Source organism: Biomphalaria glabrata, chromosome 2, assembly GCF_947242115.1.
Source record: "Biomphalaria glabrata chromosome 2, xgBioGlab47.1, whole genome shotgun sequence".
Classification (NCBI taxonomy): Eukaryota; Metazoa; Mollusca; class Gastropoda; family Planorbidae; genus Biomphalaria; species Biomphalaria glabrata.
In genome coordinates this window covers 61,940,680-61,954,416 of record NC_074712.1, presented here as the reverse complement: position 1 = coordinate 61,954,416, position 13,737 = coordinate 61,940,680, and the positions used below count along the sequence as shown (strand labels likewise).

The window sequence follows — 13,737 nt, the reverse complement described above, 5'->3', positions numbered from 1 at the left end:
TGTAGCCTCCTTCACTTTTCCCAAACTCATGTCAGGTACCCATTAGAGCTGGGGGAACTCCAAAGATCCCGAAATTAAAATCCCAGTCTTGACAAGCTTCGAAAGAGGGATCCCCCGTTCTGAAGTCAAGCGCTTTATCGCTCAGCCACCGCGCCTCCGACGTGACTTGACGGTCATATAAAATGTAATACATTTTCAACCAATGGAAATGAAGATAAAACAACGAAAAACTGTCATTTCTCTTTGAAACTTGAAAATGTATCAGCGAGCAAAATAACATAACTTTTATTTTCTAAATATTTAAAACGTTGTGCAGACTATGATGGCTGCCTGGTCGTGCGGTTTGCGCGCTGGACTGTCGTTCAGATTTATCGACGGTCCCGGGTTCAAACCCTGCCCGCTCCCATCCCCTGTCGTCCTGCGGGAGGTTTGGACTAGGAAGTAATTATCTTCAACTCTGAAGGAACATCCGAAACATGTAAAACATTTGACAAACAACATTTGATACTCGAGAGACGTAGCCTACTTACACTGTACAGGTACAGCTCCTTCACTGCTCTGAGATCAATGTAGATTTCATGTGGCTCTTCATGTTTGAAAATACCTGCAATTTAGACAAGTATAAGCTTTTTGTTAGTAATGACTTAAATGTTGAACATATATGATATAACGTGTCATATAAAATATCATATAAAATGTCTTTAATGGACCTTATTCACCAATCGTAAACAAACAACATTTAGCCACACGAATCTCTTTCTTTTCTATAAAAAATTACGTTATCCATAAAGGCTGTCACGTGCTACGTTTTTTTTCCCATTGGTTTATCAATATTATCACGTGGCTAAATGTTGATGAATGAGGTCCATTGTTTAACATTTTTGAGATCTCGATATGCTCTGGCATATGATATGGTTACATAGATGAATTGTTTCATATTGAAGAACTGTTTTAATGGTTCACACACGCTTGAGAACCAAAAGAAAAGCCATTGATGGAGATGGCGAAAATAGAAATTAAATACACCTTCCCCCCCGATCAGACAACGGCTTTGTTTACATCAGGTGTGACAACTATGCAGGTCACCGGGTCATCGTATTCACGCGAATACATCTCTCATTCTCAAGCTTCAAAGATTAGACGAATGCCTTATTAGGCTATTATTTTATATATTGTGCATATAGTCAAATTTTGAAGTCTTTCTCTTTCCCAAAACACTGATATCTTCCCAGTTATAAATAGCCTACCTGAAGCTATAAATTGCATTAATAAATTTATATCTAGCCTAACTAAAACTATAAATAGCCTCCTGAAGCTATCAAAAACCTACCCGAAGCTGCAAATAGCCTTCCAGAAGCTATAAATGGTCTACCTGAAGCTATAAATGCTATACATAAAGCTATAAATAGCCCACCTGAAGCTATAAATAGCCTTCCTAAGCTAAATATGGTCTACTTGAAGCTATAAATGGTCTATCTGAAGCTATAAATGGTCTTCTTGAAGCTATAAATGGTCTACCTGAAGCTATAAATGGTCTTCCTGAAGCTATAAATGGTCTACATGAAGCTCTAAACAGCCTACATGAAACTATAACAAGCCTATCTGAAGCTATAAATGGTCTACCTGAAGCTATAAACAGCCTACATGAAGCTATAAATAGCCCACCTGAAGCTATAAATGTCTAGCTGAAGCTATAAATAGCCTACCTGAAGCTGTGTTAGCAAAAATACACTTGATGTCGTGGGTCTTGTGCTGCTGCATGACCTTGCCCAGTTCCTTCATATTCACAGGTCGATACCAGCGTCCATCTTTCAGTTCGAGTGAGAGGGAACTAAAAGGACTGGACGTTCTATCACCACTGGAAGAACACGATCCTTTCTTGCCACTTTTCTGACCATTGCAAGGTTGACCGGTCTTAGGACATAGCTTTTTGTTCAGATCCTAAGTTCAAAACATGCAAAATTTAAAAAGTCTTTTTAAAAAACAAAGCATCTCTTTTTGTGGCGGCCCCCAACTTTCAAAATCTTTAATAAATATGTATTTCATTAATGCTAATCTAACGACACATTGAAATAATTGTTAATTTAATCTTACGTTCCTTCTTTGTCAAATATTTGTGAGACATACTTTTTAAAATTGTTTTTTTTTGTTTTGTTTTTGCCCCCCCCTTTTTTTTCCCCTTTTCTTTTTGAGTGTGAAGTCTGTAGTATCTGCGGTATCGTACATCCGGCCTTGACTATGACAAACTTACGCTTTCATATGGCTTACCTCTATGTCTATACATTGTGTTGACGCCCCTGTGGAATCTACTGCGAAGGACTTCATGGCATCCAGGATTGACCTGTAACCTGTGCATCGACACACGTGACCATCGAATCCATCTTCTATTTCCTGCTGTGTAGGTTGTGGTACTTGATGTAACAGCCTAAAGTCAAAGGTCATGTATTTTATATCTGCTTCTAAGGTTATTCCTAATTTCAATGATTAAAGCTAAAATAAAAAGTACCATTCTATTGCATGAGATCTAGGAGCCTTTTCAACAAAAAGGTTTATAATAAACTTGGTAAATTTTGGCTTCCAAAATGAGGGGTCACAAGTTATAGTTCTGGTGGCTAGGATTTTGAACTTCGGAATTTCCTGAGTCCACCCAACTCTAATAGATACCTGACATTTGTTAAGAAAAGTAAAAGTGGAAGATCATTGTGCTGGCTACATGACACCTTCGTTAAATGTCGGCCCAAAACAATGATCTTTACATCAAGTGTCCAATATATATAGACCCCCAAGGATTGACTTGAAATCTTGACATTTCACCTTTAAGTTACAAAATAAACTGTTTAGTGAACGTTGAACTTACCCATACATAGACATAACAAACCCAGGTGTACAATAGCCACACTGTGTTCCATTAAATTTGGCTATCCTCTCCTGAATAGGATGGAATCCATCTTTCTGATTCCCGATACCTTCTACAGTGGTGATTTGCCATCCGTCTACACTGTATAGTGGACACAGACACTGAACGCAAGCAAAAAACAGATGTGAAGATATATACATGGAGTTGTTATAAGCTTATGAAGTAAAATACCGCACAGAGAGAGAGAATATTGGAAAGTAAAATTTACCTAAGCATTTCTGACAACATTTTTTGCTCAGAGTTTAGAATTTAGGTCTGGTCAGCTAGTGTCATGGTTAGGTCAACTTAAGGTCAACATCATGTCACGTTGAGTTTAGAAAACTTCAAATAGTTTTAGATCAGGTCAAATGGAATTAAGGCTTTTTCAACTTTAAGGTTTGGTCAGGTCACCTATAGTTTTAGTCGACTAGAGCTTAAGTAATGGCATAAGGAGATGTCTGTTGCTGTGCTCAAAAGTAATCTCTTAAAATTTCAACAGTTTATTAGAGCATCAAACTGAAAGGAGGCAATATCTATTTGAATGATTGGTTTCTATGGTCACAGCGTTGTTTGAGAACTGCTGTGACACGAGGTACACAAGATTCACTTCAAGTTCTTAATTATCATGTTTCACGCGAAAAGTGGAATGTAGTTGGGAATAATGTGTAGGCCTCGTTATTTTTAATCTGCCCACATGGTCAGCTTTCTATTTAGTCATCGGAGAGAAAGGACACATGTCTGAGAAGTTCTATTTGTATTAAGTGACTTGTTCTTACGTATCATTGTAAAAAATCATTGGATATTGAATCTTGCAAGTAATTATTGAAGTATTGTTTATTGTCTTATGGCTTTATTTGCCACAGTGTTATTACTTTACATTTTAATTGATCTCAATGTTTGTTGTGCTACTCTAACTATAGTAGACATCCGAGACAATAGTTCAAGACAAGAGAAGACCAGTTTAGTTAATACTCAGCAGACACTTTAACTCTTTCTCTCCGTAATTATTTTTCCACGTTTTAGAAGGAATTCTTCATTTTGCTCATTACTATTTTGCTACCCTGATGTGATTGGGCTTCAATAGCTTTGTTGTTTGTTATCAGAAACTGTTGCATTTGCTATAGACTTAAAGGGAAATGCAAGCTCTTTTTAATATATAATTCAAAGTCAAGTTTAAAAAAGTTAACACTAATTTTATTTAATGAGGTCAAAATCAACGATGGTATCGTCGATTAGGAGAGAAAGAGTTAATAAGCACCAGAAGAGGTGTTACATCTATAGTGTGTCTCAAGAATCTGTCATTTACCGAGTTGATGCTCATCGTTTGAATCTTGTCCCCATCAGGGGCGTAGCTGACGGTGACTGCACAGCACCCGCACCCGGCCTCCTTGCACATGACTTTGGTGCCCTTGAGTCCGGCCACATTTCTGATGTAGTCATTCAGTGTAGTTGTGGATGGATACGTATTAGGGACTGAAAGAAATTCAAGAAATATGTGGATAACTAGATTCTGTAGAGTTGTGTTTTTAAGCCGCTCGACTTTATTGAGATATATTGAGACAGAGGGGCACGGTGGCTAATTGGTTAAGTGCTTGGCTTCCGAACCTGCAGTCCTGGGTTCGAATCTCGTTGAAAACTGGGATTTTGAATTTCGAGATTTTTAAGGCTCCCCCTGAGTCCACCCAACTCTAATGGGTACCTGACTTAAGTTGAGGAAAGTAAAGGCGATTGGTAGTTGTGCCTGACCACATGATACCCTGCTCGTTAACTATTTGTTTGAGAAGTGGATGTCCAAGGACATTCTCTTACAATCTACTATTCTAAACAAAATGTTTGTTTTAAAATTGGAAGTATCGATTTGCATTGTTTATTGTCTGCTTAGATCATGTCCACACGAGTCTGTCACTCAGTTTTTACCTGACAATTATTTTACTTTCTTCCGACACTCTGACCAATTAATTGCAAAGAGAAGATCAATATATAAATAAAATAGTTTACTGCAGATGCCTTAGAGATAGGCTTTTTTGAACAAGTTAGATTTTACTCTTCAACACAAAAACCAAACACTGAACATCGAAGAGCGAGAAGCCTGAATCCATTAAATAAAAGTCAAGCTGAAGTTTATAATTGTCCTAATCTCTAAATAACCTACTTTAGCTACATAGACCACTTTTTGAGATTTGTAGATCCTGTTTTAGCATTCAAGGACGCATATTAGCTATTGACATTAGCTCTACAAATTTTTTTAGCTATGGAGACCCTGCTGTCACCCTGGAGATACCTCTTTAGTTCTAGAGACAGCCCCCCCCCCTTTTTTTTTCCTTTTTATGCCTAGAATACTGCATCATTTTTTTTTTCACTGAATAACTCTAGCCCTACCAATATATTTGACAAATACACCATTCTTCCTATCCAATCATCTTTGGAGGCTAAGGGGAAAAAATAGGATTAAGTTACAAAATTTATGCAGTCAAACAAGTCCTTGATGTTCTGGGGTTAAAAAAAAACCCAGCAGACAAACTCCGCTTGTAAACATGGCTTTGTGAAGAGATTTATAACAAAGATTCCTCTAACATTAAAAGGCAAAATCAATCTGGACTATCTTGTGTTAGGATGTAACATTTAGCATACTTTCTATTGACACGGAAGCAGAACAGCCGTTCAAATCGAAGCAATATCAGAATAGCCGGTATTACCCGATTTGAGATTTTAAAAACTGAACTAACTCGCGTTCAAATAGCAACCAATTTAGATAACTTATCATAATTTTGTTTTTAACATCTAGATTGATAAATCTTATTTATTTTTTTTGTCTGTATTTTGTGTGTTACCCTTCCCTGGCCAACACTTTATCTTATCTTTTGCATGTCAACTAATGACCACGTAATCGATCAATTAATTTTATTTTAGCACAGACTAATCGATCAATCGTGTCCCTTTTGTCATCGTTATAGTATTGATAAATTTAGTCCACTACTATTGCCTATTGATCTTTCTTTTTTAAAAATAGCTAATTAGCACTGACGTACACATGAAACAATTCTCGGATAACATTTTACAAATGAAAATAAGTTCATAGACATTTAAAAGGAATAAGTGACTTAGCACTGTCACAATTGTTAAAAGAACATTGTGATTCCTTTACATCATTATGTAAATAGATTATAGTGTTGTTTTTTTAAAGTGAACAAGGAAGATAAGGTGGGGCTACAGCCCATGGGACTCCACTAGGAAATGGTCCCGAAAAATAGATTTGTCAAAAATTCTTATTTCGACGAATCAACAACTTAACTTTTTTTTTGTTGCATTTTTTAACCAACAATACATTAACTCACAGTTGGCAACACTGAAGTGGTTAAAAAGTGTCCGATTGTAGTACTCTCTCTCTCTCTCTCTCTCTCTCTCTCTCTGTGTGTGTGTCTCTTTCTAACTTTCTATTTCTCTCTCTCTCTCTCTCTGTGTCTCTTTCTCACTTTCTCTTTCTCTCTCGCTGTGTCTCTTTCTCACTTTCTCTCTCTCTCTCTCTCTCTCTCTCTCTCTCTCTCTCTCTGTGTCTCTTTCTCACTTTCTCTCTCTCTCTCTCTGTGTCTCTTTCTCACTTTCTCTTTCTCTCTCTCTCTCTCTTTCTGTTTCTCTTTCTCACTTTCTCTTTCTCTCTCTCTCTCTCTGTGTCTCTTTCTCACTTTCTCTTTCTTTCTCTCTCCCTCTCTCTGTGTCTCTTTCTCACTTTCTCTTTCTCTCTCTCTCTCTCTCTCTGTGTCTCTTTCTCACTTTCTCTTTCTCTGTCTCTGTCTCTTTCTCATTTTCTCTTTCTCTCTCTCTCTCTCTCTCTCTCTGTGTCTCTTTCTCACTTTCTCTCTCTCTCTCTCTCTCTCTCTGTCTCTTTCTCACTTTCTCTTTCTCTCTCTCTCTCTCTGTCTCTTTCTCACTTTCTCTCTCTCTCTCTGTGTCTCTTTCTCACTTTCTCTTTCTCTCTCTCTCTCTCTCTCTCTGTCTCTTTCTCACTTTCTCTTTCTCTCTCTCTCTCTCTCTCTGTGTCTCTTTCTCACTTTCTCTCTCTCTCTCTCTCTGTCTCTTTCTCACTTTCTCTTTCTCTCTCTCTCTCTCTCTCTCTGTGTCTCTTTCTCACTTTCTCTCTCTCTCTCTCTCTCTCTGTGTCTCTTTCTCACTTTCTCTTTCTCTCTCTCTCTCTCTCTCTCTGTCTCTTTCTCAGTTTCTCTTTCTCTCTCTCTCTCTCTCTCTCTGTGTGTGTCTCTTTCTCACTTTCTCTCTCTGTCTCTTTCTCACTCTCCATGTCTCTTTCTCATATAATGTTGCATGCTTTTAGATATTATTATTTTTTTTAACTTATAAGTTAATTTTTATTTATTAAAACTTTCGAAAATTATTTTTACCTAACACAAATTAAAGTTTATAAAATCAAACATTAATTTAATTTAACAGGGTCAATTCAACGATGGTATCGTTGTTATGGAGATGAGGAGAGTGAAGGGTACAGTAATATTGTCAGAACATCTATAAAATTGACATGTCTCTCGGAACGGCAATGAGATTATGTTTTGTATATTTAAGACACCTTAGCCTCTGAAACTCTGCAAACTTTGCATACCATGGAGTAAGTCATAGACCTACAGATCCCTTACCAACCACGAAAGTGCTTCCCCCTTTTCTAAATTTGAAGTAAAAATGTATATATACAGTTACATCCTTCACTATCCACATATATTTCTTTAAAATAGCCCACAGTTTGGGCCGAAGCAGGACGATTTTGGCTCAGCCTTTTTGCTGCTACCGTTTTGGCTCAGCTGTTTTGGCGCAAAATTGTTTTTGCTAATTTTTGTTTTTGACGAAATTCCAGATATTATAAGAAACAATACTTGTTCTCAAACCTCCCATGTTTCTACTTTAACCTTCCTACAATTGTGTTATCTCCCTTTTTATTTTATTTGACAGTTACCCCCCCCCCCCCTTTCCCTCTTCTCGTTTCTTTGCATTAACTTAAATCCTTTTTTTAACTCTTTAAACCCTCCTTCCTCCATTCACACGTCCAAATACAATAGATAAATGCATCTCTGAGGGATGTAGAGAGTTAACTAGGGATATATCTTACCGACGTGTCTTTGTCCATTGATGTGAAACTCTATGTCCATTTCACCACTTGTCCTGTGAATAACGTCAATAATTATAAAACAACATCATCAATTAAATTCAATGTAAGTCACTAGACCCATGCAGGAACTAGAATCACGACTAGCAGGAAGCCTGGCAGCTATACCCAAATATGGGAACGGCATCGGAGTCAACGCTGAGAACAAATCAGGAGCTGGCGACCCTAAGACAGTTTGCCAGCAGCCAGTGCTACACCCTTGTAGAACCTGCGACGCCGCTGACCCAAAACTATATCGGCACTGACGATCCTTTGGATACATCATCAGTGTGGAGAGGGGGGAACTGATATCGGGGGACATCAAATGCCCAGGCATTCATCTCATTTCCAGGAGATGATCCATAGTAGCTTCGCGACTGCAGAAGGTTATAAATAGATTTGGATGTAGTTATCTTGTAATGTAAATGTATTCATGTAGCGATGTAAAAAAGGTGATGTGGATGTTGTGATGCTTTGATGTTGATGGGATGGTGTTGATGCAGTGATGATGATATGCTGATGTGAATGTAGTGATGCGGTGATGTAAATGCCGTGATGTGGATGTGGTGAAGTTTTATCCATAACTAGTTTGCGGATTTGGTGATGCTGATGTGGTGGTGTAGTGATGAGGATAAGCTTATGTGCATGTGGTGATGTGGCAATGTTGTCAAATGATGTGGCATATAACGATGGGAATATGGTGCTGCGTAAATGGTACACAAATGAGATTGAACCATAGCGCTCTTAGCATGAAAGGAGCGCTTTATAAAAGCCCATAATTTATTTATTTTATTTTATTTAACCATTTAATCTTATCTTATCTTATATAATACAGACGTTACTTCAAAAAAGAAGATGATTACGTCCTACGCGTCATGCATTTAGTCATGCATATTAACCAATGACTTAAATTCTGCCAAGTCACTGGTTTTCCTGGCTAGCTCAGGCAACCCATTCCATGCTCTAATAGCACTAGAATACATGAATACATGCAAGAATAATACCCGCTGACGTGTGTATGTCCAAGATATAGGCATAGGATATTTTAAAACTCCAGACCAAAAATAAATTTCACATTATTATATTCAGAAATATCATAACGGTTAAACCAGAGTTTTCCACGTCTGGCTAATAAGCTGGCAATTTTTTTCTCAATTATATACCTAAACTGTAAAATACTGAAGAAAATCGTTAAAGCCGTTTTCGAGATCCTTGTCCACCCAGGTTCCAGTTTTCAAGCTAAATAGAGGAACTGTAAACTAAAACCTTCTATACCATAGCTAGATCCAGATTTCTAGTTTAAACTACTGTCTTCGAATGTTACCGTATCAACAAACAAGAATACACTATGCTCTAGGTAGAATTAAATGAGCGTAATCATGATTTTTTCCAGGGTGGGTTTCGGAAATAATAGGGTAGAGGTGAAGAATTTTTCCTTTTTTTAAAAAAATATATCATTCATTAGTTTATCTAGAGCAGCGGTTCTCAACCTTTTAAGTTCGGTGACCCTTTTTTACAATCACCCACTCTTCCGCGACCCCCCCCCCCCACACACACACAGCAATAGAAGAGTAGACAATAACAATCCATATTTTCGATGGTCTTAGGCAACCCATGGCAAATGGTCAATCGACCCCAAGGGGGTCGCGACCCACAGGTTAAGAACCCCTGATCTAGAGCAAGGTAACCGGTCTTACAAAAGTTATACATTAGAATAGCCTTTTGTTTTATGTTTCTTGTTTACACTCATTAATTTCATATTAATCAATTTTTAAAACTAGATCAAGGATATTTTATTTTCCTTATTCAATTTCCTAAAAAAAACAAAAAAACACTGCGATTACCTGCAGAACGCGTCCAAATCAGACATTGTTGAATTTTCACAATGGACAGTTTCATCAATAATTAAGCTCGCAAGAAAAAAAAAATTCCAAGCCAATTAAAACACGCGGAGAGCTTGTTCAGTACTGCAAGCCGATTTGTTTTTAAACAAATATTTGCTCAGGTTTGGTTTGGTTGCTGATTTATACCTGGCAAATGACAGACTCTGGCGCATGCGTTATGACGCATCCCTTTTATTTTATTTTCCACAAACAGATTTCTTAAACAATTTCTAGAACTTCAATTACTTTTTTATTTTTGCATAAAAACTAAAAACTTCTTTTCCATTTGTCTTTTTATTATTAATAATATTATCGAATGTGTGTGTTTTGATGCTGTCAGATATACAAACAGCACTATAAAAAAAATATTGATTTCCAAATAACTTTTATTTTCTTTGAGAAAACTTTGGCCTAAAATAAATAGCTTTAACATAGTTTGACTTTTAATCATGGCTCTGATTTATTTATTGACTGTATACTTGAATTTACTTTCGATCGATTTTAAATGACACTTAGTATTCAGTACATGGACTTTATTATTTTTTAAACTAGAGAGCTCTGGATCAGAACTGAACATTTATTGATTGCATGATTCTCTGACTGTATTTACATTTCTCTTAAAAAAAAAAGACCTTTTGGTCTAAATGAACGTACTTTGCGAAAGTCAGATTTATATTGAAAACTTTCTCTTTCTTGTAGAAATGTCACAAAGCTAATTTCCATACTCCTCCCGATGAGACCCTCTTATATTTCCTAACCGTTCTTTCTGTACCTAGTTACCCCTAGTGTTGGTAGCATTCGACGTCCATTTTGACAAAGCTTCTATCAACTCACTCTGTCTGTCTGGCCCAAAAGTTTGTACACGTTATTTCTCCGACACCCAATTTTGGATCAAGCTGAAATTTTTGCACAATTATTTCTTTTATCTGACAACACAAGAATGAATAATAAAAAAAAATAGCCAAATATTTAATTGACTATTAATTAAAATTATTTTGTTTCGTATCTAAAACAAGGGAAAGAAATTGTACTTGACTGAAGTGAAGGTATTAGCTGAATTATTCCTGATTCCCATGGGCGTAGCCAGGATTTTTTTCGGGGAGGTTTTTTTTTTTTTTTTTGGGGGGGGGTCCCTTTTTTCACCTATCCCTTGGTCTGCTGGACCGTTGGGGCACCACACAAGATCTGTCAACCTTCTTTCTTCATTTTTCTCTGTCATTTGCCTTTGATAGATAGAATGATAGAATTTCAATCTTCTGAAAACATTAAAACCTTCATTTTTACCTCCCTCGTCGGATCACTTCAGGGGCCGATATTGAGTTTGTGTTCCCACACAAACTGTATTTGAAACCTTGTTTTCTTTTTGTATTTTTCTTGTTTGTATTGTGGAACCAAGTCCTGTGCTGAGTTGGGGGGGGGGGATTCAGAATGTTTTGATAAAATTCTAGTGAAAATAGCTTGAATAGTAAGGGAAATTGTCCTTCCATAATACTTAAATTTTTGGTGAAGGTGTTTTCAACAACCTTGGCTAACTTATTGTACAGTTGGTGTATTGGACTATAAATATGATCGTCTATACTTCGAACTCTGCTCTACGACACGCCCCTGTTGTACGCTCCAAAATAAAATGTTTTTCATGTTTAGGTTGTTCTATCAGAGTTGACGATAATCTATTTCCTAGTCCGAACCTCCCCCCAGGACGACGGGGGATGGAAGCGAGCAGGGTATGAACACGGGACCATCGAGAATCGACAGTCCAGCGCGCATACTGCTTAACGAGGCTAAAGAATAAAAGTAAAGTTACTCTTTCAAATCATGCGGTCTATTGGGTAAATGATGTTAACGAGCAGGGTGTCATGTGGTCAGCACAACGACCAACCGCATTTACTTTCCCCCTACTAAAGTCAGGTACCCTTTAGAGTTGGGTGGACTCAGGGGCGCTCTAAAAATCCCGAAGTTCAAAATCCCAGTCTTCACCGAGATTACAACCCAGGACCCAGGAAGCCAATTGCTTAACCACGCAGCCCCGCACCCCCCCCCCCGCCCCCCCCGCACCGTCAGGCGTGGTCAAGGTTTTCGACGAAACGTCTGAAAGATGTTTCAAAAAAAACAAAAAACAAACAAAGTTTATCTAAAGGGAAGTACTCCACACCTAATTCCCTTATTCGACCCCAAACAAAATATTTGATTACCGATAATTAATTGACCAATTAGCTAATTTTTAGATTCATTCATGTTTTTGTCAGGTACAATAAATAGTTGTTTTCAAATTTTAACTTTAACCGACAATGCGTTTAGGAAAGAAATAACAGACAGACAGACGGAGTGATTGATATAAGCTTTGTAATTAGCAACCTCCATAAAAAATCAGAAATCAAAAGACGATGTAACGTATAGAGTGAAACGTGATTGGTGAGAGCCTAGAGTCATTTTAAAGAAATCATATGCCTACACCTGGTGTCCGAGGGCCGAGGCGTTAATTTTAGGATAAATTAAACTAAATATGTGCATGTTTCTTTTCACATAAAAAATGTATTCACCGAGAAAACCATAGCTTAAGATTTTTGTGTATAAAAATTTATTTATTTTTAATTCAAGATAACAATGCAAAGTTAATTTTTTGTTATTTTTACATCATAAAAGTATTAGTGCTACAAATGTCTCAATTTTTGTCTTACATTAGAACTTCTTTAATTAACAAAGTATCGGGAAAAGAAAAATGACTAATTCACCCCCTCCCCCCCCCCATTTGGATGGCTGCCTGGTCGTGCGGTTTGCTCGCTGGACTGTCGTTCGGATTTATCGATGGTCGAGGGTTCAAATCCTGCCCGCTCCCATCCCCCGTCGTCCTGCGGGAGGTTTGGACTAGGAAGTAAACTATCTTCAACTCTGAAGGAACATCCGAAACATGTAAAACATTTAACAAACAAACAAACATTTATCAGTCTACATCCAGACTGTCCAGTTAATAGCCGAAAATCAATCTGGTATAATGAGTAAACTATTTGTTTTAAAATGGTTGAGCTTAGAATGGGAAGTGAATCCAAAGCCTTGTTTTCGTTTCAGCTCATAGTGCAGATCTCATTACACTACTTATCAACACGTCTCTGTATAATACATACTAAGGCAAAAGACAGAAAGGAATGGAGAAAGACGTTCGACGAATCTTGCATGGTGCCCCAACGGTAAAACAAGTACAGATAAAAAGGTATGATACATACATATTCTCAATCACAAACTTTGTTCTGACGCATAAAATATTTAATAATAAATAACTTTCAACCTAAGAAATTTATTTTGTACATCGAGGCAACCTGCATATAAAAACTTACCACTGAATTCTAAATCCACCGAATATCTGTTAAGTCCAGGAACTCTCTTTTAATAATTAAACTATCTAATTGTAGGGCCGAATTCATCAAAAACCCTTTTTGAACTATTTTCTCAAGGGCTACAACTCTAACCAGTTAATCATACGTTATAATTACCACAAGACAGACGCTGATAAGCTCCCCCTTGCACTCTGCTTCATATGAATGAAAGGTTGAGTCTGCTGCTTAGTAAACTTAAGTTCTGGTAAGACTTGCGCCATTCAATACCCACTTTGACTCAGCAGATTTCAACCTGTCAGGCACTTGAGCTTGTCCAAGTCAACATGACCCTTTTAAAGTGATCAATAATTTGAAATCAGACTCTATATGAAATTAAATGGTAGCGGTTGAGGAAAACAGAATTTATATATGTGTTTGTATGTTTGTTTGCTCTAATTAATTGTCATATCCTTAGCCTACTATAAATTAGAATATAAGGCG

The 13,737-nt window shown here is 37.2% G+C and overlaps 1 protein-coding gene across 2 annotated transcripts in view; it reads right to left on the bottom strand.

The window, feature by feature from the left end:
- The window catches only part of LOC106061888 (uncharacterized), a 47,882-nt gene extending 34,419 nt beyond the window's left edge, over positions 1-13,463 (bottom strand). The window contains exons 1-7 of one of the 2 annotated variants that reach the window (XM_056021809.1): positions 13,258-13,463; positions 8,007-8,059; positions 4,203-4,369; positions 2,858-3,018; positions 2,269-2,425; positions 1,707-1,941; positions 531-604 (exon numbers count right to left, since the gene is read on the bottom strand). In XM_056021809.1, coding sequence (XP_055877784.1) covers positions 531-604; positions 1,707-1,941; positions 2,269-2,425; positions 2,858-3,018; positions 4,203-4,369; positions 8,007-8,046 — 834 coding nt within the window. In that variant the 5' untranslated portion in view covers positions 8,047-8,059; positions 13,258-13,463. Of the gene's footprint in view, positions 1-530; positions 605-1,706; positions 1,942-2,268; positions 2,426-2,857; positions 3,019-4,202; positions 4,370-8,006; positions 8,060-9,886; positions 10,044-13,257 lie in introns of those variants that run through there. The other variant, XM_056021808.1, reaches the window with a different exon arrangement.
- Positions 13,464-13,737: the final 274 nt, after the last annotated feature.